This window comes from Schistocerca gregaria, chromosome 7 (assembly GCF_023897955.1).
Source record: "Schistocerca gregaria isolate iqSchGreg1 chromosome 7, iqSchGreg1.2, whole genome shotgun sequence".
NCBI lineage: Eukaryota > Metazoa > Arthropoda > Insecta > Orthoptera > Acrididae > Schistocerca > Schistocerca gregaria.
Window position 1 is genome coordinate 344,446,386 of NC_064926.1, and position 26,825 is coordinate 344,473,210.

General features: G+C 40.6%; 1 protein-coding gene across 1 annotated transcript in view; it reads left to right on the forward strand.

The window, feature by feature from the left end:
• LOC126282394 (uncharacterized) overlaps positions 1-26,825 on the forward strand; it is a 370,909-nt gene that overhangs the window by 180,751 nt on the left and 163,333 nt on the right. Inside the window, exons 3-4 of the mRNA XM_049982052.1 lie at positions 11,217-11,307; positions 25,991-26,176. Of these exons, the coding sequence (XP_049838009.1) occupies positions 11,217-11,307; positions 25,991-26,176 (277 nt within the window). The remainder of the gene's footprint in view (positions 1-11,216; positions 11,308-25,990; positions 26,177-26,825) is intronic.

Consider the following 26,825-nt stretch of genomic DNA (forward strand, 5'->3'; position numbering starts at 1 on the left):
GAAGTTAATATTAGTGGGGATCTGCCCTCGATTCCAGCCGATGACGAGGCGAGTGTCAAGAAAGTTTTAAGGTACTGTGATGTTTCTGGGCTTCAGCCAAAAATTTTAGGTTGGAATTTTTAGTGTGTTGCCGAGTAGCTTACCACTCCTTTTTATACTTGTAATAGGCCAGTTCCAAACATGTGCTATGTGCTTCATTTTAACAATTTCACCTACGTTCTCTTGCAGTTATCCTCTTTACGTGCTGCATTCCACTTTGCAACTGTTGACGTGCAAACTGCCTATGTAACCTTTCACTTTTAATTTTAGTCCTATTTTAGCACTTGCTGCATTTTAGTGACACTCGTCCGTTGTTGTTTCCGTTCGGGCGCTAACGACTACACTGCTGAGCGCCCATATCCACCATATCCATCCATCCATCTACCAATCCATCGGTCACCGAATCTGTTGTTGAGAAGCGTACGAACACTTCGACTGAAATGTGCAGGAGCTCCATCGTGCATGAACACATGTTGTGCTGTACTTGTAAAGGCACATATTCTAGCAGCACAGGTAGAGTATCCCGTATGAAATCATGATAAGGTGCTCCATTGAGCGTAGGTGGAAGAAAATGGAGCCCGATCAAGACACCACCAACAATGCCTGCCCAAACGTTCACAGCTTGATGCTAGTACTGTAGAGCAATGAGTGGCATGTCAACACAAACATCGAAGTCAACATTACCTTCCTTCAATTGGCCTAAATGGCGGTGAATCGAGAAAGTACAGTACATACTGACGAAAGTAAAATGAGCTCTAACATGGAAATTAAGCGTTTCCGTATACATGTCCACATAACATCTTTTCTTTATTTGTGTGTGAGGAATGTTTCCTGGAAATTTGGCCATATCTTTTTGTAACAGTTTGGAACTTTAATAGGGGCAAATATTTATTTACAGTTTACAGCTCGTACAAAATAGATAGGTGTTTCAAAGTTTTACTGACATTCAAAGTAGTCACCAACAGTGTGTATAACCCGTTGCCAGCGACGTGGAAGTCTTAGGATACTCTTATCAGCGTCAGTTGTGTTGACAGTTCGAGCGGGGCGGTGTTCATTTTTGGAACACTACCTACCAACAGCTTAAAGACAGAAGTGATGACACTTTCTGCAGGACGTGACCATCATTTCGCAGGACAATGCTCAAGCACGTACAGTGCCAGCTGTTACTGATTTGTTTGGCAGATAGGGCTGCTAAGTGCTGTACCACATACTGCAATCCCATGACTTAAGCCCTCGTAAGTTCAACGATTAAACCGAAGGCAACACTTCCAGGCCTTTGCTTCAGAAATGCTACAAATACGTCGGGCAATAACAGTGCCGCTCGAACTTTCGACGCAACGGTCAGCAATCAGCGATATGACAGGAATCATCATTAGAAGAAAAAACCTCATGTATATGGGATGTCCCAAGAGATCACCGACAAACTTTCGGGACAAGTTCCTTATGAAGTAAAAAAGGTCGAGTAAAATGGACTCCTTAAGAGGTATGAGAACTTATTCATCATAGATATTATAAACAGGCCTCTTATTTTGGTGTAAGGAACCTGAACTTATTACGCTTCGTTTAAGAGGGAGTAACTTCGACCACCATTCCACACAGACTGAATCTAGTCCTTCTGAGAGTGTAGTTAATCGTTCTGCGATATTGCTGCATGCAGTAATGTTGACTTCGCGACTGTGTGTGTGTGTGTGTGTGTGTGTGTGTGTGTGTGTGTGTGAGTGAGTATGTGTATGTGTGTGTGAAAAACCGACGCGTTTTGAAGGGCTTTACTCAGTGCCATGCAAGGTTCTCAACGGACTTACTCAATGCCACGCAAGGTACTCAATGGCCTTACTCAGTGCCATGCAAGGTTATCAACGCCCTAAGCGGCTATGCGGTTGGGAGGGCCGCACTCAATGCCATGCAAGCTTCTCAACGGCCATACGGGGTTAGCACCCGAGCAGAGAGACAACGATTGTTCACTCAGCCGTGCGTCTTCGTACAGTAGTGTCACGTACCTTTAGTCAGCTAACCACACGGAAGAGCACGGTCTGTCAGCACTAGGGTGCTGTAGCGCTCTGCGTTTGACCGGCCACGACTCACATGCTGAAGGGGGCACCGAATCGCTAGTGTTTGGCCTCAAATGACTTGACTCGATCACTCCGGATACGTGAATTACCAAAACCTGACCAGTATTTGCTGACATGTCGTCTCATCTAGCCTCACTGCACTGCACCAACCCAACACCTCTCTCTCTTTTCTTTTTTTCTTACTCTTTCTTCCATTATTTCTTTGTCTTTATCTCTTGTAACGTACCTACAACAAATGAAGCCTATGTTCGTCCGTGAAAATGGACTCGATAAGCAACCTGAGCTGTCAGTAATCGGAATGTAACCTGCATAATACTGTGTGTGTGTTGTATGAGCGTCAGTTTCACGGTCATTTACGCCATTAACAGATCGTTACATAAAAAACTTAAAACTAACATTTGCATAAGCTAGCTGACTGCGTATTTGAATAAGAATTTACAAATGAAACAGAACCTGGCTTGTGCAACGAAATTTACTGGATTAGAGTACGTGACATGTTGTGTTGTGTCAGTGTCTCTCATTTGGCTCTAAGTCTTGCACTCATCTCTTTCGATGACTGCCTTTTTCCAAGTGGTTTACAGCAATTCGCAGCAGCAATGGCTAAACCTTGTTGTTACTAAGAATTAATTTAATAAAAAGAATCTTGCTTGCGTCCTGGTACCTACTAAATAACTTGTAAAAAGGGATTTCATAGATTAAGTCTATTTAAAAACATCCGAAATCATCAAGACCAATAATAGTCTGAGAAGTCTTAATAATGGCGAAATGCCTGGCAATGATTTAATAAATATCAATAATGGCCGAGTGCCAGATTAACAAATTATTTCAATTTCAAAGCTATAGTAACATTTAATAATCACAGCACATATCTGAATTTGATGTGGATAATAATTATTATTATTTGAGGGATAAGGAGCCTTCTTTAACTGACAAGCAAAACATGAGATTATTGCAAACTAGGACTAACATTCATGAGCCTAAACCTGCAATCGCGCTGTACGCTATGCTTGCGAATCTTAGCTTGAATTCCATCTTCAAGCGTAGTTATCTAACATTCTGCGTGGTGTCTGTTTGTTCTACATCGTGTCTCCCTACCACTTTCGCGCAAGGGCGTTCTGAGCGTGTTTTTTAGGGAATTGACGAGTTTGAACCTGGGACCTGTTGCTCACTCATTACTCGTATTACTTTGGTTAATTTAATGTCACGACTTACTCGGAGCTATTTGACATACTACTGGATTTGCTTATCATGTCAGGGTTTTCATGGAAGGTGTTGGATTTGCCTGACACCTTACAGTTATGCTATCTAAATCACCCCTGGTCATATAAATGAAATCAGATCTTGAATGTGGTAAGATTTGCCATCACCGACGCGAGGGCAGCGTGACACGTCTTCTGTCTCCGAGTTCTCGACCAACACTACTGAAATTTTACTCTTGCAGACAGACCTCGTCTCACAGCCACGCTTAGACTCGCGTTCCCATGTTTTATCCTCAGATTGTTACTATCGATATCTGATTGCTTATTTATTTCCATAGAGAACACATAATCTTACACAATGCAAAGAACAGCCTTAAGTTGGCTATATTGTTTTCGATACTCAGTGTAATATTTAATCAATGTAATGGAGAGTTCTGACACACTCCTTACATTCTCTCTCTCTCTCTCTCTCTCTCTCTCTCTCTCTCTCTCTCTCTCTCTCTCTCATTTTAACATGAAAGTAATGTTGCCAACAACGCTTATGTGATACACTTGACTTTATACAGTACGTGAAACATAATTTGATAATGATACAAGCACAAATAGGGACTCATTCCAAACAGGAGATTTATTCTCCTAATGGACAATAGGAAACAATAAACCAAATAAATACTATCCCTGAAAAATAGGGAACCATCATTTGTGTAAATAAAACATGAAAAGAACATTTTAAGTCCACAGTTGTAAATCCTCACACTTTTCGCTTAAAAAATTTATAGTTACTCTTGATGAGTCTCGATTTAAAGGGCTGTACCGATTTGTTAATAACATACCAGCTTTTCTAAAATATAAAGCACCGTTCAGTAGGTACGCTTACTGCCGGAATACATAAAATACGTCGTGTTACTGCCACCATTACTGTTAGATGCGTTCGTGTCTACAAAGCCATTTTAAAATGTTATCATCACCTCAAACGTCCACTAAAATCTGGAGAGTTGTTCCAGCTGCAGCAGAGATTACGTTGTTCTTCTAGCCCTTGTAACGATCTCTCATTCTTGTTGTCGATGATACTGTACTTGAAGGCTCCCTGTTAATAAACAAAAGAGAAAGATGTCATAGAGAACTAGATGATGGTTTGCTTGAAAAATTATGTTTTACATTGGCAAAATGTTAAGCGACTTAGAATGTTTTCGTTTCGCTATAACACTCTATGTAGCAACTATACAAAAACGATTACATTAATGATTGCATGTAGTACCTGCAAAACTAGCACACTTTTATCACAAACTGCCAAAAAATTCCTGTTTTTCGTTTACATCAAGCATACGACATCACAGAATGGTGGCCAAAGAAACGTAGTAGTTTTATGTTTGGAAGTAATTACAACCTTGTCACGCATAAAAGTCACAGCTCGGGTTTTAATCCCTTGTATCTCCTGTTAACTAATATATGTATTTCCCTGTATAACAGTTAGTCAAGTTAATTACAAATAAATTCTTTCCTCGTTTCATACTGAAACAGCACTTGTAACTGCAGTAATTTAACTAACTCTGACAGACGCTGCTGATTTGTTGTCATACCAAAGAAAAATTTATGACTGTAGGCTTTCTCGCCTTCTGATTCACCGGTGACCTCTGTAAATGGTTTCAGGAAATCAAAAAATTTTCCTGAAAGCTCATTATCATGGCCCTGCAACCTGTAAGCTGAATTCGTTACCGTCTCTAAAGCAGCCACTTTAGGATAGCGTACAAGCCGTTCCAGCATGTACTGGCCTATGGTTTCAAATATGATTCCAAAGCTAAGCGGGGTTGCTTTCTTCCCGTACTGTACAATGAATATTACAGTATTTATTGTTGCTGCAATGCTCGGGGCATCATTTAACTTGAATGTATCATCATCGAAAATGTGACTGAGTGCTGTGTAATACAATGAGTAGCACAAAGTAGCCTGTCGAGTTTTTCCAAAGCTTGTATTATATTGGCACCCTAGTGACACAAAAAGCAAAATTATGCAACACATCCATCAAAGTGTTCCACTCATTTCATTGTTTCTTCCATCTTTTAAATGTCCATGATTTTGGCTGTAAATAAAACATTATTCACAAGAGATCAAAGAATGTTTGTGAAATGTGTTGTAAGCGCCAAATAATACATCTGAGTATCTGAATCAGCATATTTTATTAATAACTTCCATAATAACAGAAAAAAGTATGCTGTTTCAAATTTCATTAGCCTACACTTAGACATGGCTGCTTATAGTAGAGGGACGTAGCGTTACATCTGAAACGCTGGCTCCTCCATAATGTACATGTAGACCTGCCCTTGCCTAGTTCTTCACCAGAAACAGCATTAAAAATTTCTTATCTTTTGCACACATTGGAATACATTTTTCTGTTAGCTATTGGTGTTTTTTTCGTGCTGCATCATTACAGGCAGACACACACACACACACACACACACATACACACACACACACACACACACACACACACACACACACACTATGAATGAGAAGCTGTGGTAATAGTAATTTGGCACGATTAAAGAAGACACGTTTATCATCTTTGGAGTCAGACATTACGTAAGTTGGGTTCGGTCAACGCTTCTTTGCTCAGCCACTATAACTGATCCGGGCAGCCTACGCACTAAGGCTGTGCTCCCACCCAACCCCCCCCCCCCCCCCCCCCATCTCATTTCAGGAAGAAGTTTCAAAGAATGTACTTTCGGTGTCCAGCATTGTACGGTAGTAAAAAAAAAGCTGTGGGAAAATGGAACAGAAGAGAATCGAAGCATTTGAAATGTGGTGTCGAAAATTATGTGAACAAATAAGGCAACGAATCACCATAGATTCGGCGAGGCAAGGAATATATGGAAAACACTGACAAGAAGAAGGGACAGGATGATAGGACATCTTTTAAGACACCAGGGATTAACTTCCATGGTACTAGATGAAGCTGTAGAGCATAAAAGGCGTACAGGTGGACAGAGACTAAGCTACATCCAGCAAATGACTGAGGACATAGGGCGCAATTGCTACTCTGAGATTAAGAGATTGACAGCGAAGAAGAATTCGTGGTGGGCCGCATCAAACCAGTCAGAAGACTGATGACTCAAAAATAAAAACCTAAATCAACAAAAATTTAGTCATGCATTCTTCCTAATTTAGAGTAAGCAGCATTTCCCTATTTCCTAACCTTCCTTTCGTTGCAATTATAACGGTCAACAATGTGGTTATGAAGCTGTGGCCAAAATAATAACGATCAGCTAAGTGGAGCGGTGAACGAATCTGTGAAGGCCTTTGTATGCCTCGCAGCACCCATCCTGTATGAGTCTTTTCTGTTTCAGAGGAACTTGAATTTCAGTGCTAATTGTTACTCAGGGCAACTATGAACATCTGCCACTAAAGAAAGACCGTATCGTATTAACAATGTAGTTGATATCCAAATTGCAAACACTAACATGAGTTGGTAATAACTGGAACTCCTCTTTGCACTAACCAATAGCTTCCTAAAGTCTGCAAGCACCCCTTGGAGCCACTCACGCTGTTGCTATAACGACCGTGCTACAGATTTCTGATTTGTATAGACCAAGGCGTGTGCATAACGGGAATGAGGAGTCGGTTCAGCTAGCGAAGACATACCGGTCACGATCCTCTCAGAGTATTATCATACAGCAGCTGTATACTCAGCAATCATACACAACCGCTCGTTCGTCGAAATATCCGTACCTCAAGACTGGAGTGCTGCACAGGTCACACAAATACCTGAACAAGGAAAAATGAGTAATCCGCTGAATTACAGACCCATATCACCAACGTTGATTTGTAATAGGTTTTTGGAAGATATGCTGTGTTCAAACATTATGAATTACCTCGAAGAAAACAGTTTATTGACAAGTAGCCAAGACGGATTCAGAAAATATCGTTCTTGTGAAACTCAATTAGTTCTTTATTCTCAGGAAGTAATGAGTGCTGTCGATATGGCTTGTCAAACTAATTCAATATTTTTAGATTTCCAGAAGGCTTTGGACACCGTTCCTCACAAGCGACTTCTAATCTCATTGCGTGCCTAGAGAGTATCGTCTATGTTGTGCGACAGGAATCGTGACTTTCCGGCAGAAAGATCACAGTTCATAGCAACGACGGAAAATCACCGAATAAAACAGAAGTATTATCTGGTGTTCCCCAAGGAAGTGTTAAAGATCCTCTGCTGTTCCTGATCTACATAAACGGTTCAGGAAGCCTTCTGAGCAGCCCTCTTAGATTGTGTGCAGATGATGCCGACCTTAACCGTCTTGTATAGTTATCAAATAATGCCAACCAATTGCAAAATGATTTTGACAAGATATCTGTATGGTGCGAAAAGTGTCAGTTGACTAAATAATAAAAAGTGTGAAGCCATCCACATGAGTAATACAAAAAATTCGTTAAATTTCGGTTACACGATTAATCACACGAATATAAAAGCTGTGTATTCGGTTAATACTTACAGATTACAGTTACGAATAACTTAAACCACCTCCACATAGATGATGTTGTGGGAAACGCTAGCAAAAAACTGTTTTATATACAGAACACTTATAAAATGCAACAGGTCTACGAAAGAGACTGCCTACACTATGTTTGTTTGCCCACTTTTGTATTACTGCTGCGCGGTGTCGGATCCGCATCAGATAGGATTGACGAAGGACATAGAAAATGTTCAAGTAAGGGCAGCTCGTTTTGTATCATCACGAAACAGGAGAGAGAGTGCCTACGGATATGATGCGCGAATTGGGGTGCCAACCATTAAAACGAAGGCTGTTTTCGTTGCGGCAGGGTCTTCTGAAATTTCAATCACCAGCTTTCTCCTCCGAAAGCGAAAATATTTTGTTGGCGCCCACTTACATAGCGAGAAATGAACATCATAACAAAATAAGAGAAATCAGAGCTCGCCCGGAAAAATTTAAGTGTCTGCTTTTCCCGAGCGCTGTTCGAGATTGGAATGATAGAGAAATAGCTTGAAGGTGGTTCGATGAAGAGCGTTATGTAGATGTAGCTGTACGAGTGGAATCCACCAGAGATTAATTCCTGCTGTGATCAGAGATATGGCCAGAGGCCAATGTAGAATGGAGTGGCAGACCGAATGTCTGAGCAAGGCTATTCATCCATATATGCATAGAACAGTGCGACGACGGTTGGAGCAACAAGTGCCGTGAGTAAGGGGACCATTGTTGCCGTTTCCCATGAGGCTGCAGCAGAGGCAAACCGACAGGCGAGCGGCCGAGGACTATTCTGGACGCGTCAGTGGCTCCACATCGAGCAGATGAGTACCCTCGGTTCTGAGTACGCCATCACAATGTATGTTTTTACATCTACATGACTTGTCTGCAGTTCACAATTAAGTGCCTGGAACAGGGATCATCTAAGCTATTTATTTATCTACCGTTCCGCTCTCGAAAAGCGCTCGGGAAAAGCCAACACTTACATGTATGTGCTCGGATTTATCATATTTTATTACAGTTTTCATTTCTGTCTACGTACGTGGGCACCAACAAAATGTTCTCGCACTCGGAGGAAAATATTAGTGATTGAAATTTTATGAAATAGTCATGCCGCAACGAAACCCGTCTTTGATTCAACGAATGCCACACCAACTCGCGTATCATATCCGTGAAGCTGTGCCCCCTATTTCACGATAATACAAAACGAGCTGTCCTTCTCTGGAATTGATCGATTTCATTCGTCAATCATACCTGGTGCGGCGCCGGCCGCTGTGACCGAGAGGTTCTAGGCGCTTCAGTGTGGAACCGCGCTGCTGCTGCTGCGGTCGCAGGTTCGAATCCTGCCTAGGGCATGGATGTGTGTGATGTCTTTAGATTAGTTAGGTTTAAGTCGTTCTACGTCTAGGGACTGATGACCCCAGATGTTAAGTCCCACAGTGCTTAGAGCCATTCGAAGCTGATGCGGATCCCTCACCGTCCACCAGCACTCCAGAAGAGGACAGACAAGCGTAGTGTAGGGAGTCTCTTTACTAGACCTGCTGCATCTTTCAGGTATACTGCCAATAAGTCTCAGTCTCTGTTTACCTTCCCTTACAACATTATCTATGTGGTCGTTCCATTTAAAGTTATTCACGATTGTAACTCAACCGTATTTAGTTGCATTCGCAGATTTTAAATTTGTGTGATTTATCGTGTAACCAAAATTTAGCGGATTCCTCTTAGTACTCCTGTGTATGACTTCATATTTGTCACCATTTAAAGCCAAATGCCAGTTTCCGCGGCATACAGATATCTTGTCTAAATCATTTTGCAGTTGAGTTTCATGATTTGCTGATTTTACGTGACGGTAAATGATAGCATTGCCTGCAATCTAAAAGGGATGCCCAGATTATGTCGTAACGCTTTTATATAGATTACGAGCAGCAGAGGGACAATAACACTTCCTTGGAGAACCCTACATATCACTTCTATTCGCCTCGATGACTTTCCGTCAGTTACTACGCGCTGTAACCTTTCTGAGACCAATTTACGAATCCGGGTTCATAACTGAGACGATACTCTGTAGACACGCAATCTGATTAGAAGTCGCATTGAACGGTGTCTGAAGCCTTCTTAAAATGTAGGCATATGGAATCAATTAGAGATCCCATGTTGATGTTCTCATTACTTCTTGTAAATAAGTTGTATTTCACGAAACCGTCGTTTTCTGAATCCGTTTTATTTCTCAATAAATAATTTTCATCGAGGTAATTCATAACGTGCGAACACAGTATATGTTTCAAAATCAGTGTATCCGTTTGTGGAGGCTCTTAATAGAATGAAGCTGGCAGACTGCATAGCGCAATGATATACTGTTCTTCTGGGTGCGCAACATCATGATCACTGGCTCAAATAACCTGTCTTTTGGGCAATATGTAGTGCATATCAGACGCAGTTCCATGGCGTTGCCTCTCAACCAGTTAATTCAAAACTGCATTATTTCCCATGCAGTCTCAAACGACTTCAATACACTGGTTTGATCGACTTTGGCCCCGGCCGTTACATTCTACAGATTTCTCACCCACTGGAAAATTTGGTCATAGGTTACTGAGAGAATGGTACACCACTACAGTTCATGAACACTACGTTAGAAATGAAGCAACTGGGGACGTCATGTACTCCTATCTGTCACCCATGTTCATGAACTGTGCCTTGGAGATAAAGCAACAAGGAATGTCATGTGTCCCTACCTGTCACCCAGAACTTTGCCTTAGATATGAAGGAATGAAGGGATGTCATGAACTCTACCTTAGAGTTGAAGCAGCAAGGAATGTCATGGGCCCCCACTGTCACCGAAGTTTGACTCCATGACCAGTTGGGTTAAGGCTACAGCTGCTGCTACAGTTGGCAGCTCTGTGTACAGCAATTCGAATCCTGATCATCGGCAAATCAACTTGCAGATTTGATCATATGTTCATCCCACTGTATTACATAATCACAATAAGCCAAATTTCTTTCGTATCCTATCTTGTGTTGCAACTTTAATGGTCAACAGAATAATAACAAGGTCATTCTCTGAATGGTTTTTGCTGTGGTAGCTATCCAGGACATAACTAGCTGACGATCTATTTATTATACCTACACAGGTACATTAAACCACTACTGTGTTCAAATCATCGTCTGTGTTTAGGTCATCTTTACCTCTAAAACGACTATCATTACTGCATATGCAGTATCAGTCCGGAATAGTATTTGTCTTCATTCCTTTACTCAATCCAAATCTCTGTTTGTTGTCTTTCATTGCGGAAACTAATAAAAGTAAGATATGACTGACCCCGCATACACCATTATTTTACGCTTTTTAAGACATTTTCTGCTGAGCAGCATTTAAGTGTAATTTGTGCAGCTAAAATACAATGAGATCTGATGACTCTTTCATGTTGTTTCAGAAAATAATGTCCAGCAGCGAGTTAATTGAGAAGTCCACCTTCTACTCATTCCTCTACCCTTGGCTGGGAGAAGGTCTCCTCACCAGCTCAGGTTGGTATCACTTGTTACTCAATAAAGGTAGAGAAACAGTGACATAAACCGAGATGAGTATCACTGGCAACATTTGGCAACGATAGCAGTGTACTGAATTCAGATCTGAAAAATGTGCAGGGTAGATTCACTAAGATAAATGTATTAAAATCACCTGATAATGATAAATCTGTCGGCAGGAAGACAAAGCCATTTCCAACGTATGAAACTGCCACATCCCATTTACATAGTTAACAATGTGATACTCATTGAATATAGCATAGGGGGATACGCTGACCTTCTCAAGTTATAAAGTAATTTAAAATTGCGGCTGTTTAACATAAGCGATTCAGCGTGTGTCAAACCTGTAAGGTTGATTATTAGAAATTGAAACTAATACTACTAGTATTATTGTTCACCCTAATTTAATGAAGCTGTACCCCATTACAAATAAATTGATGGCCCAATAATTAATGCAACGCTATCCGACTTCGATAATGAAATCAGATTTGAAAAAGTAGCTCACGCTTACATTAAACAGGATAACTAACGAATGACATGCATGGTAAGTATAGCTAGACGTAAATGGATGAGGAAATCACCTGAAAGATCCTATCAAGAATTAATACGTGTAACAGTGACAAACTTGTAGTGGACCCCTGTGAAATGGAGAACGGTGACCCTTTCTGTAATCGTAATACGTGTAAATGGCTTACTGCTGGTAATTTATTACGTTTATCTGAATGAGGATACGGTTCAAAAGAACAGAATACGAGTGAACTGTTACGTAGTAGTGAAACATCGGAACAATACTCTCTGCAAGTGCGTCTCGCGGAGTATGGAAAATCTATCGCATCAAATCTGCCACAGCAGTAAGTCAACAATTATCCGCAAAGTAGTTATAAAATTTTGTTGTAATCAAATAGGAAACTTACCAGAACTTCGTTTTTCGACATAGTCTCCTTGCGTCTCAATGCACTTGCTCCATTGTTGTACAAGCGTCCTGATGGCCCCATAAAAGAAGGTTCTCGGTTGAGCTGCGAGCCAGGAATGCACCGCTTATTTCGCTGCTTCATCCGAGGAAAATCGACAGCCCCCTTAATGTCTGTTTGAGTGGACCAAAAAAGTGACATTCAGAAGGGTCAAGCTCGGGAATATACGGAGGATGATCCAGTGCTTCAAATTTGAGTTTGTGGATCGTTCCAGCAGTGTGGGCAGCAGTATGCGGACGGTCTTTGTCGTGTAACAACACAACGGCTTTTGGCAGCAATCCTCGGTGTTTGCTTCGAATTGCAGGCTTTAGCCTGGCAGTAAGCATCTCAGTGTAACGAACACTGTGTATTGTTGTACCCCTTTCTCCATAATGTTCCAGTACTGGACTTTGAGCGCACCAAAACACCGTAAGCATCAGTTTTCTTTCGGACGATACGGGCTTGAACTTTTTCTTGCACGGCGAATTTAGATGTTTCCATTCCATACTCTGCCGTTTACTCTCTGGTTCATAATGATGGATCCGTGTTTCTTCAACAGTAATGATCCTGTCGAAGAGATTGTCCCCTTCGTTACCATAGCGATCCAAATGTTTTTTGCAGATGTCCAAGCCCGTTTGTTTATGCAACTGTATCAGTTGTTTCAGTTGTTTTGGGACCCATCTTGCACAAACATTATGAAACCCAAGTCTGTTGTGGATGATTTCGTAGGCAGAACCATGACTAATTTGCAGACGATGTGCCACACAGGCAATAATTGATCGTCTATATAAGAGAATCATTCTACGTAAACGCTCAATAGTTTCTTCATTTGCGGCGGTTAATGGTCGTCCGACTCCTTCATTGTTGGTAACACTTGTGCGACCATTTCGGAATTTTTCAATCTATTCTTAGACACTGCGTTGTCGCAACAAAAAAAACACTACTCCCGTACTGTACCGAAAGTTTTCTATGAATTACGGCCACTGATACGCCTTCCGACCACAAAAAACGGATCACTGAACGTTGCTCTTCTTTGGTGCAAATAGACAGCGGAGCAGCCATGATTAACAGCACGGCAGCGATAACGAAACTAACCTAGCAGCTTGAAAATAACAAAGATATAACAAAAAATAAACAAGGTATGCATCATTAACGTATATTGTCAGCACTACCAAAATAAACAAAAATATAACTAAATTTCGGATAATAATTGACTTACCTCGTATTACTAGAAACAGGGGGAAACTTCCTGAAAACTGATCATTTTTATCATGATCCAGAGTTAGGTAGAACAAGTGGTACTTGGCAGTATGTGAGACAGCAGTGATGGCACACAAGGAACAATATAAAGTATAGAAAAAATATTCAATAAATGGCTAGGGGAAATTAAAAAGAGGAAAAGCAATTGTAATTAAACTATACTGAGTTCCAATGAAGTAAGCACAGGACGAAAGTCGCCTGACACTCAAGGTACATGTGCAACATTAGTCAGAAGGTTCCGCAATTACAGAACGTCAAGAAAAACATGTTGTTGTGGTCTTCAGTCCTCAGACTGGTTTGATGCAGCTTTCCATGCTACTCTATCCTGTGCAAGCTTCTTCATCTTCCAGTACCTACTGCAACCTACATCCTTCTGAATCTGCTTAGTGTATTCATCTCTTGGTCTCCCTCTACGAGTTTTACCCTCCACGCTGCCCTCCAATATTAAATTGGTGATCCCTTGATGCCTCAGAACATATCCTACCAACCGATCCCTTCTTCTGGTCAACCTGTGCCACAAACTTCTCTTCTCCCCAATCCTATTCAATACTTCCTCATTAGTTATGTGATCTACCCATCTAATCTTCAGCATTCTTCTGTAGCACCACATTTCGAAAGCGTCTATTCTCTTCTTGTCCAAACTATTTATCGTCGATGTTTCCCTTCCATACATGGCTACACCCCCATACAAATACTTTCAGAAATGTCTTCCTGACACTAAAATCTATACTCGATGTTAACAAATTTCTCTTCTTCAAAAACGCTTTCCTTGCCATTGCCAGTCTACATTTTATATCCTCTCTACTTCGACCATCATCAGTTATTTTGCTGCCCAAATAGCAAAACTCCTTTACTACTTTAAGTGTCTCATTTCCTAATCTAACTCCCTCAGCATCACCCGACTTAATTCTACTACATTCCATTACCCTTGCTTTGCTTTTCTTGATGTTCATCTAACATAGTCCTCTCAAGACACTGTCCATTTCATTCAAGTGCTCTTCCAAGTCCTTTGCTGTCTCTGACAGAATTACAATGTCATCGGCGAACCTCAAAGTTTTTATTTCTTCTCCATGGATTTTAATACCTACTCCAATTTTTTCTTTTGTTTCCTTTACTGCTTGCTCTATATACAGATTGAATAACATTGAGAAGAGGCTACAACCCTGTCTTACTCCCTTCCCAACCACTGCTTCCCTTTCATGTCCCTCGACTCTTATAACTGCCATCTGGTTACTGTACAAATTGTAAATAGCATTTCACTCCCTGTATTTTACCCCTGCCACCTTCAGAATTTGAAAGAGAGTATTCCAATCAACATTGTCAAAAGCTTTCTCTAAGTCTACAAATGCTAGAAACGTAGGTTTGCCATTCCTTAATCTTTCTTCTAAGATAAATCGTAAGGTCAGTATTGCCTCACGTGTTCCAGTATTTCTACGGAATCCAAACTGACCTTCACCGAGGTCGGCTTCTACCAGTTTAAGAAAAACATAGAATGACGTTAATTGAAAGGGAGAGTGACTAAACTGAATGCTTATACCTTTCGCCTGAATGACCAGAATGCAACCATATAACCATAATCAAGCTTGCTAAAAGGACAAAGAACCGTAAGTTTTGTAATACCAAGATCTTGAATATCAGCTAACCTTCATAATCCGTATCAAGTTTGATATACGAGATTAGTGTAAATAATCAGCAGGACACAAAAGTCAGACGAATGAATTGACTGAAAAACCGTGTATATGAACAACACTTTAAATAACTGAAGGATTCTCACTAGCAACTGCATTTACGCCGCATTGCATTTGATCTTCCACCGTACTTAGGAAGCCTCCAGGAACATGAATGTTTCAAATCCATTTGCGAGCGACACTCTCTACCACTAGCACGCTGATTGGCTAAAACTACTAGAAGCTTTCAGAGGTAACCATAGTTCCTTCGCAACATCTTTGGGTGGGGGGGGGACAACTCAAGGCTCTGCTTGATACTGGTCAGAGAGCGTCTTTTCACAGTATCGTCAAAGATCAGTTCACGAGTTACTGAAAGCATATTATTGAAAAACTGTAAGTGTTGTTTGGTACGCAAATCTCCAACTGACGAACTGGACCTAACTTGATCATTAAGCCATCTATTACATTTTGTGATGCTACTTTTAATCTGCAAAGCAATGGCACGAAAACTACACCGTGGTTTTTTTCGTAAAGAGGACACAACTGACACATGTCAAGGCATCAGACACTATGAGTGACCGGATTTCGACTTTCAGATGAAGAGGATATCTTCAATATCGTGCTCATCAGGTCACAATTCTCCCCATACTCAATTAAAGGAAAGAATGTAACTCATTTGACTAGTGTTTATCGAATCAAACTTTAATTCCCCCATCTACAAGAAAAGGATCACTGACACAACAAATTGAACATAAGACTAATACGGTATTCGACAGAGCTCAATTCATTTGGTTGGAGCTGCTGCAGTTACAGCTGGTCTCAGTAATAAAACTACAAAATCATTAGTACTCAGACTTGACAAACACGCTTCTCACGTGCAAGCAACACTATCTCAGAATTTTGTTGGATGACGAGTTCGTTAGTTGAATTAAATTTTATCTTTCACGACAGTTTAAGGTCTCTGTGTTTGTTACTGAAAGTGGCTAATTTATTTTTGTTGTACCGAAATGTGTAGTTCTATTTACTGGTATTTTATCTGTTTGGTAATGAGAAGTGATAGCAATGCAAAAGTTAATTAGAAATAGAACATGAACCTGTGTACTGCAACCCTCGTGGCGAGAGCACAGTCTGTTATGTTAAATTAAAAAAAATGTCGTCTTAGCAATAAAACAAGCAATCTGACTGCGAGAAAAATTTGGAGTATAAATAACTACTAAAAGCCCCGTCTTTTACTCAGGTAAACAAAATTATACATGTGAAACTTGAAATAAAGAGACGAATGCTCACTGATGGAAAAACAATAAAGTAACTTTATTAACAGAACAGTATTAACAAAAAAATGGTGCAGGCCGAACACAGGAAGAAGGTAGATTCAGGAACATCGGCATAACAGTTGTAAATTGTGGTGGCTGTGTTGGGAAAGTGCAAGAGCTCCAAGCGCTAATAGAGAGCACTGGTGCTCAAATCGTTACACGCACTAAGAGCTGGCTAAAGCCGGAGAAAAGTTCCGCCGAATATTTTCCGAAGAACCTAAAGGTGTTCCCAATGGATAGGCTAAGCACGGTTGGTGACGGTGTGTTTTTGTTGCTGTCAGAAGTAGTTTACCTTGTCGCGAAGTTGAGCTAGATGGTTCCTGTGAGTTAGTATGGGCAGATGTCATTCTTGTCAACCGGAATAAAATAATAATTGGGTCCTTTTACCGACCTCCCATTTCAGATTATACAATTGCTACAATGTTCAAAGCAAACTTGAGTTTGATTTCAAACATGTACCCGACTCGTAAAATTATAGTAGGAGGTGGCTTTCGTTTACCATCAATATGTTCGCGAAAACACACGTTTAATTCCGGAGGTAGGCATAAAACATCATCCGAAATTGTACTAAACGTATTCTCTGAACATTATTTCGAGCAGTTGGTTCATGAGCCCATTCGAATAGTAAACGGCTGTGAAAACATACTTGACCTCTTAGCAACAAATGGTCCTGGGTTCACAACGAACACTAAAACGGATACAGGAATACAGGATTGTCGTAGCTAGACTGAATAATGTAACTTCAAATCCTCCAAAAATTAACAAAAATATGCCTGGAAAGCAGATAAACATTCACTTGACGCCTTCCTGAGAGACAGTCTCCACTCCTTCCAAATTAACAATGTAAGTGTAGACGAGATGCGGCTTGAATTCAAAGAAATAGTATAGGCAGCAATCGAGAGTTTTATATCAAATAAATTAACAAACGATGGAGCTGATCTTCGTTGTTATAGAAAACTGGTCAGAACACTGTTGCAGAAGCAACAAAAAAGCATTCCACATTTAAACAGACGCAGAATCTCCAAAATTGGCATCTTTTACAGAATCTCGAAATTGAGCGCGGACTTCAGTGCGAGATGCTTATAATAGTTTCCACAACGAAACTTAGTCTCGAAACCTGGCAGAAAATCCAAAGAGATTCTGGTCGTGCGTGAAGTATCCTAGCGGTAAGACGCAATCAATGTCTTCTCTGCGCGATAGCAATGGAGATACTATCGAAGATAGTGCTGCCAAAGCAGAGTTACTAAACAAATCAAAATTCCTTCACCGAAATTCCTTCACCACAGAAGACGAAGCAAATATTTCAGAATTCTAATCAAGAAGAGCTGGCAACATGAATAACGTAGAAGTAGATATCCTCGGAGTAGTGAAGCAACTTAAATCAACAAAAGCAAGTTTTGCACACCAGATAGTATACCAGTTAGGTTCCATTCAGAGAATACTGATACAAAAGTTCCGTACTTAACCATCGTACACAACAGTTCGCTCTAAAAATGTTCCGTACCCAAAGACTGGAAAGTTGCACAGTTAACACCAATATTCAACAAAGGTAGGAGAAGCATTCCACCAAATTACAGGGTCATATCATTAATGTCGATATGTCGTAGGATTTTTGAACATATGAGTGTAAGTCAATTATTATCCGCAATGTAACTATAAAATTTTGTTGTAATCAAATAGGAAACTTACAGGAACATCATTTTATGACATAGTCTCCTTGCTTTTCAACGCCCTTGGTCCATCGTTGTACAAGCTTCCTGATGCCCCCATAAAAGAAGGTTCTCGTTTCAGCTGCGAGCTTCTTTCACTGCTTTGTCTGAGGCAAATCGACGGCCCCTTAATGACTGTTTGAGTGGATCAAACAAGTGACAGTCAGAAGGGGCAACATCGGGACTATATGGAGCATGATCCAGTACTTCCAATTTGAGTTTCTGGAGTGTTTCAGCAGAGTGGGCAGCAGTATGTATGCTAATTACTGTTGTGCCCCTTTTCCCCATCATGTTCCACTACAGGACGTTGTGCGTTCCAAAATACCGTAAGCATAAGTTTTCTTGCGGGCGGTTGGGTCTTGAACTTTTTCTTGCACGGCGAATTTAGATGCTTCAGTTTCATACTCTGCCGTTTAGTCTCCGGCTCGTAATGATGGATCCATGTTTCGTCACCAGTAATGATCCTGTCGAAGAAGTTGTCCCCTTCGTTACCATAGCGATCCAAATGTTTTTTGCAAATGTCCAAGCCCGTTTGTTTATGCAACTGTATCAGTTGTTTAGGGACCCATCTTGCACAAACTTTATGAAGCCCAAGTCTGTTGTGGATGATTTCGTAGGCAGAACCATGACTAATTTGCAGACGATGTGCCACACAGGCAATAATTGATCGTCTGTATAAGAGAATCATTCCACGTGAACGCTCAATAGTTTCTTCATTTGCGGTGGTAAATGGTCGTCCGGCTCCTTCATCGTGCGTAACACTTGTGCAACCATTTCAGAAATTTTCAATCTATTCTTAGACACTCAGTTGTGACAAAAGAACACTATTCCCGTACTGTATCGAAAGTCTTCGATGAATTACGGTCCCTGATACGCCTTTCGACCATAAAAAACGGATAACTGAACGTTGCTCTTCTTTGGTGCAAATAGACAGCGGAGCAGCCATGATTAACAGCACGCAGCGATAACGAAACTAACCTAGCAGCTTGCAAATAACAAAGATATAACAACCAATAAACAAAGCATGTGTCATCAACGTAAAACAATAGTACTACCAAAATAAACTGAAATATAACTACATTTCGGATAGTAATTGACTTACCCTCGTATACTGTGTTCGAACATTGTAAATTGCCTCGAAGAGAAAGGTCTATTAACACAAAATCAACACGGATTTAGAAAACCATCGTTCATGTGAAACAGAACTAGCTCTATACTCGCACAAAGTGTTGAGTTCTATTGACAAGGGATTTCAAATTGATTCCCTATTTCTAGAATTCCGGAAGGCTTTTGTACCGTACCACACAAGCGGCTTGTAGTGAAATTGCGTGCTTATGGAATATCGCCTCAGTTATGTGACTAGATTGGTAATTTCCTGTCAGAGAGGTCACAGGTCACAGTAAACAGAAGGAAATTCATCGACTAAAAAAGAAATTTCTGGCGTTTCCCAAGGTAGTGTTATAGACGATTTGTTGTTCCTTATCTATATAAACGATTTGGGAGACAACCTGAGCACCCGTCTTAGGTTGTTGCAGATGACACTGTCGTTTATCGACTAGTAAAGTCATCAGATGATCAAAACAAATTGTAAAACTATCTGGAAAAGATATGTGTATGGCGCGAAAATTGGCAATTGACCCTAAATAACGAAAAGTGTGAGGTCCTCCACACGAGTGCTGAAAGGAATCCATTAAACTTCGGTTACACGATAAATCAGTGATATCTAAAGGCAGTAAATTAAGTAGAAAGAACACATAGAAAATGCTGTGACGAAGGCTAACCAAAGAGTGCGTTTTCTTGGCAGGACATTTAGAAAATGTAGCAGATCTACTAAAGACACTGCCTACACTACGCTTGTCCATTCTCTTTTACCCACACATCAAAAAAAGTTTTGCATCACCTCAGTCCCTAGAGTTGCGGAACCTATACAGAAAGTTGGAATAGAGATCAACATAGACATCATTTCCACCCTTTTTAGTGTTCAAGAAAACCACAAATTGCATGTTGTACCACCATACAGCGAGATTTTCAGAAGTGGTGGTCTGAACTGCTGTACACACCGGTACCTTTAGTACCCAGTTCCACGTCCTCTTGCATTGATACATGCCTGTATTTGTCGTGGCATACTATCCACAAGTTCATCAAGGCACTGTTGGTCCAGATTGTCCCACTCATCAAAGGTGATTCGGCGTAGATCCCTGCTATTTTCAATCTATCGCACGCATGTTCGACCGAGTTTATGTCTGGAGAACATGCTGGCCACTCTAGTAGAGCGATGTCGTTATCCTGAAGGAAGTCATTCACAAGATGTGCACGATGGGGGCGCTGGCGCTAATTGTCGCCCATGAAGACGAATGCCTCGCCAATATGCTACCGATATGGTTGCACTATCGGTAGGAGGATGGCATTCACATATCGTACAGCCGTTAGGGCGCCTTCCATTACAACCAGGGGCGTGCGTCGGTGCCATATAATGCCACCCCAAAACAGCAGGGAACCTCCACCTTGGTGCACTCTCTGGACAGTGTTTCTAAGGTGTTCAGCCTGAGTGGGTTGCCTCCAAACACGTCTGTGACGATTGTCTGGTTGACAGCATATGCGACACTCATCGGTGAAGAGAACGTGATTCCAATCCTGAGCGGTCCATTCGGCATGTTGTTGGACCCATCTGTACCTCTCTGCGTGGTGTCGTGGTTGCAAGGATGGACCACGCCATGGACGTTGGGAGTGAAGTTGCTCATCGTGCAGCCTATTGCACGCAGTTTGAGTCGTAACACGACGTCCTGTGGCTGCACGGAAACCATTATCCAACTAGTGGCGTTGCTGTCAGGGATCCTCCGAGCCATAATCCGTAGGTAGCGGTCATCCAGTGCAGTAGTAGCCCTTGGGCAGCCTTAGCGAGGTTTGTCATTGACAGTTCCTGTCTCTTTGTACCTCCTCCATGTCCACACAACATCGGTTCTTTTCGCTCAGAGACGCCTGGACAATGCGGACCCGATCTAACCGCTGTATATAGCGTCTAAGCATGGTTGAACTACAGACAACACGAGCCATGTACCTCCATCCCGGTGGAATGGCTGGAACTGATCGGCTGTCGGACCTCTTCGTCTAATAGGCGCTGCTCATGCATGGTTATTTACATCTTTGAAAGGGTTAAGTGACATTGTGAACAGTCGAAGGTTCTGTGTCTGTATCTGTGATACGATATATCTTCAGGAATTCTGGGAACCGGGGTGATGCAAAACTTTTTTTATGTGTGTAGAATACTGCTGCGAGACGTGGGATCCTTACCAGATAGGATTGACGGACTACATCGAAAACGTTCAAAGAAGGGCAGCATGTCTTGTACTTTCGCGAAGAAGGGGAGAAAGTGTCTCTGAAATCATACAGGACTTAGGGTGGACATCATTAAAACAAAGGTGTTCTTCGTTGCGGCGGAATCTTCTCATGAAGTTTCAATCACCAACTATTTTCTCCGAATGCGAAAATATTTTTTTGACACCAACCTACATAGGGATAAACGATCGCCATAATTAAATAAGGGAAATCAGAGCTCGCTCGGAAATATATAGGTGTTCGTTCTTTCCGTGGTCTTTACGAGATTGGAATAGCAGAGAATTGCGAAGGTGGTTCTATGAACCATCTGCCTAGGCACTTAAATGTGATTTTCAGGGTATCAATGTAGATATAGATATAGATTTAGACATCACTTAGGCAAAATATTTTAACCATGAAATATTAAAAATTCGTTTTATAGTAATAGTGGAAAAATATGATCAAATTGTCTTTACTTTCTTACAAACACGTACTCTATCCATTTTGGAAGAAAAATCAGTAAATCACACATTGTTACATTATCATAAAAACCTCCAATTCTAAATCGCTGATCAAAGTAATTGCTACGCTTGGATGTCTCGGCAAATGCACTATTACAGTACCTTTTGAAGTCTTCTGAATGCATTAAAAAAATCTCCCCACAAATGAGAAATAGTATCTGAAACTTATTGCAGGCACATTTTACTCCATCTCAAAATACGTCTCGATTCCTCCTCCTCTCCCTCCAAGACGGCACTACACTCATAAGCATAGGTTCTATTAACAGTCTCTCGCAGCACAACCTCTTTGGCAGAGATGTTGCCCACTATTACTCAGATTCTATTCAAGCTTTATTTTTCCGTGTGACATCCAAAATATTACCAAAATCACAATTTCCTGTATAAAACAAATCCTTACAGCAGTCGCAACTGAATTACGCAGGCACGCCCCTCCTTAATCGTAGCCGGCCACGATGGCCGAGCGGTTCTAGGGGCTTCAGTCCGGGACCGAGCGACTGCTGTGGCCGCAGGTTCGAATCCTGCCTAGGGCATGGATGTGCGTGATGTCCTTAGGTTAGTTAGGCTTAAGTAATTCTAAGTTTTAGGGGGATTGATGACCTCCGATGTTAAGTCCCATAGTGCTCAGAGCTATTTGAACCATTTTGAACCCTAACCATAGACACAACACAGCGCCTGCCTGGAGCCATGTTTCCCTCAGCATTCTAAATGACAATCAAAAGTTGTAACTGATACTATTTCCGTATATTTTACTGTATTTGAATAGTTTGAAGTCCTGTTGTTTATGAAATAGATTGGTTATCTGCTTCTTACTGGATGACAAGAAACAGAAAAAAAATATTTCATTACTTTAATTTTGAAAATCTAAAACATGACAACAATTGAATAGACACCTTCATTTAAGGTTTTAAGTCAGAAAATAAACGACAGTGACAATAAAATCAACTTAGAGATTTTTGTTAACATATTAATAAAATAAATGTTCTGACTCTTTTCAATGTGGCCTTGATATTTCCACATATTTGATGTTATTTGTGATGTTCTGTTAAAATCTCAAGGATAAATTTGATTTAAATATGCAAAATGACAATGAAATATAAGTTGCATTTTTTAAGTTTGCAGAATCTCTTTTAAGCCCTTTGTGCCTTGTTATGACTTTTATCGGAGATCATTTGTTATGTACATGGTAGAGTAATTATTAATTACCAAAAAACAGTGAAATATGCAAGCATTTATGACCTAAAACTTACATAAATATGACTTAATAGAAGTTTATTTAAAGCACTCTTGTTTGTTTATGTAATTTTTTATTCACCATAAAACTAATACAAAACTCATTTCTCGAAATATTGTAAGTGTAGTTCTTTCTTTCTGTAGGGTTTGTGCCTAATTTGCACCTATTTTTTGAATGTCTGAATGTTTTTTTGTAAACATAAAGTATAGTGAAAAGACCATCTATAGAAACAGTAAAACAATGTTTTTATTTCTACATAGTATTTAAAGCGTTTCACATTATTTAATACCGTATGCCAGTCTTCAGTATCTGCAAAGTTGCACTGGATGACAAGGTGCATTTTCAGGTTTTCCTTTGTCAAAGATCTACGGTTGTCGCTGGGGATAGTTTTGTTCCTGGAAAAGCTCCTCTCCACTTCATAAGACGTCACTGGAGCGTATTTGAAGGCAGCGAGGTCACTGGAGTTCAGCTTTGTATCAGTATCTTCAAATGTTGCGGCATTCCCTGAAAAACTAATTTTGCACAGTGTAGAATATCCAGGATTCCGTTGGAGAACACTTTTCAATTTGGCTTTCACTTTGTCAGCCACATGACGACGATCTCGACCCAACTCACTCTGCACATGTTGCACAATACTCAGAGCCTCGTTTGATGGCTTTTGATACCATTGAAAAATTGGCGTTGATGTATGCCAAGTTTCGAGACAATGTATCTGTAAAAACTTCTTTCACAATTTTGACAGCACTTGATTCATCGCTATCAAGCTCAAAGAAGATTGTCTTTATTTGGGCGTAGTTGGTGCACTAACACTCAGCAGCATTACGCCAGGAACCCCATCGTGTAAGAACAGGTTTAGGTGGAGGGGCATTGAAGGTGCTGGTTCCTTGAATTTCTGCATTCGTAGCGGAGCCTTCACATAGGTTTTCTTGCCACAGGAAATTAATTTCTACTCATCAACGTAATTTGATCGCACCTCTTCGGCAACTCTGTGCAACACACGTGCAAGGCAAGTGGCGTACACCGTACTGGGGTAAAGAATCTGAAGCCCTTTGGCTGCTTTAGCCATATATGAAGCACCATCTGTTACAAGCAGCAAAACGTTGTCTCTTTCACACCATCCGGCCACAGTAGCTTCAGAGAGTTGTCAAACAAAATAGCAATCGTCGAATTGTTTACTCTATCGAGAGCTTCACACGTTAGTAGGAACATATCTCCAGGGCCATCAACTTTTAGAACACCAACAACATTTGCAAAAAAAAAAATGGTTCAAATGGCTCTGAGCACTATGAGACTCAACTGTTGTGTCATTAGTCCCCTAAAACTTAGAACTACTTAAACCTAACTAACCTAAGGACATCACACACATCCATGCCCGAGGCAGGATTCGAACCTGCGACCGTAGCAGTCGCACGGTTCCGGACTGCGCGCCTAGAACAGCGAGACCACCGCGGCCAGCAAAACATTTGCAATATGTCGCCTACTAATATCCGTAGTTTCACCTGTCGACAGCCGGATCTTTTGCTCAGCAATAGTAATTCGTATTTTGTTGAGCACATCATTGTAGCATACGGATAAATAGTTCTTTCTCAGTGTGGATTCATCTGGAACTAGATGTGTTGTGTACTTCTCCAAGAACCGTCTGAAGTGTGGATTCTTCAGCTTTTCCAATGGGATGTTGCAGGACACCATCATCTCACACAAATCCTCGCAGACTGATTGCACTATTGACGATTGACCTGTCTGTTCAAATAACAGTGTTTGCCTGCTGTTATTTTCAGCACTTCGTTTCACACAGCTGCTGTGTGTAGCGGTATTACAGTGTTGTTGCACATGAAAGCGCTTTTCTGCACCAACTTTAACTTCACGCACTTTACAAAATAATATTTTCCCATCAGTGCTAAAGAGCTTCTCTCCAAATTGTCGAACATATATTCGCAACTTCACGCTGTCGGAGCACTTTGCTTTAGGCATATTGAACAAGGCAAAGGCTGTATTCAAACTGGTTACTGGGAACACCTGTGCGACTGTGATGATTATTACGGCAGAAGCCGCCTTTGTTGCTCTTAGAGCTAATTGTCGTCTGTGGGCAACAATGTTTTATGTTCGCGAAACGACTGTTGTGGTGCACCGATTTTTTGCTACAGTCCTAAGAAATAACGCTGTTTACTAATTTATCTGTGTATCTTTCATAATAGCACGTTAAATATTGTCCCGTAAGACACGAAAAAAACGGTATAATATGCATTTTTGGCAGAAGTTGACGGAAATATATCCTATTATATTAAAAGTTCGCCGCAATATGACCTATTACCAAAATTTGCTGAAATATGACTTTATTTGAACAACCAAAATACATTTTTCGACACTAAAAATGCCTAGATTTGTGTATAAATTGTTCTAAAATTCACCCTAGAGTTCAGAAAAAAATATGACTTGTCATTAAACTCCAGGCCGTAGTGATTAATATATCATTTTATTTAATTTTACTTACCCCAGAAATAAAGGTATTAATACAGTAATTGTGTAACGAAATTTTAGTTTATCTACCACGAGCTTTTGTACTATTTGCAATTCTTAAACCTGTGGTTAATTATTATTATCGTAATTTATATGCAATAGATGGGTGAGCATTAATACACACACTCATCTTAAGGTGGCTGATGTTGGAAGACAGGATATCTGTCGGTCATTACTAAAATCAGCTTTTACATTTACAGGTTCCAAGTGGCATATGCATCGTAAAATGATTACACCTGCTTTCCACTTCCGTATATTAGACAACTTCGTCGAAATATTTGCTGAGAATGGGGAGGTTCTAGTAGAGAAACTGAGACCTAAAGCTACTGGAAAGACGTTCGATATCTACCCATTCATTACACGCTGTGCCCTGGACATCATATGTGGTAAGTCTACACAATATCAAAATGATATCTGAAATAAACTACATGTTAAAAAAAGAACAGAGAATAGTATTTAATTTTTATTTAAATTCTCCGAAGCTCATCCAATACGATTACTTTCGAAAAAGAAGTTCGGAGAGCAAATAACCCCATCTTCCAAAATTAGAAAGGACGATAGTAGCAATTGCTAAATACGAAAGGGAATCGATTATACATCCTAAACTCCTGTCCCTCTCTTTGTCCATCAGTTCCTTCACCCTGCCTTTGCTGCTCCACTTCCTCTCTTTATGCATCTACTCTGTAGTCATTTCCACCTCTTATGTTCTTTCCCTACACCCCAACCTACTCGCCCCTCTCTCTCCTCTTACCTCTCTCTCAGGCCTTTAACATTATTTATTGTTACTACAAAGGAAACCTTCATTGAGAATTGAAGTGTCTTAAAATGAATCTGTAGATCGGTTGGGATCATTCGTATACAAAGTGTGAGACAGACCCTTCAAGCTGCCTAGTCCATGGAGACAGCAGCTTCAATAACAGTATTTCACATAGTTTTAATCTACGAATAGGGAAGATGTCGAAGCCAATAACCCACAAATACAGCTTGCCTGTATTTTTTTTTTTTTTTTGTAAAACCGATGGGAAGGAAGGAAAC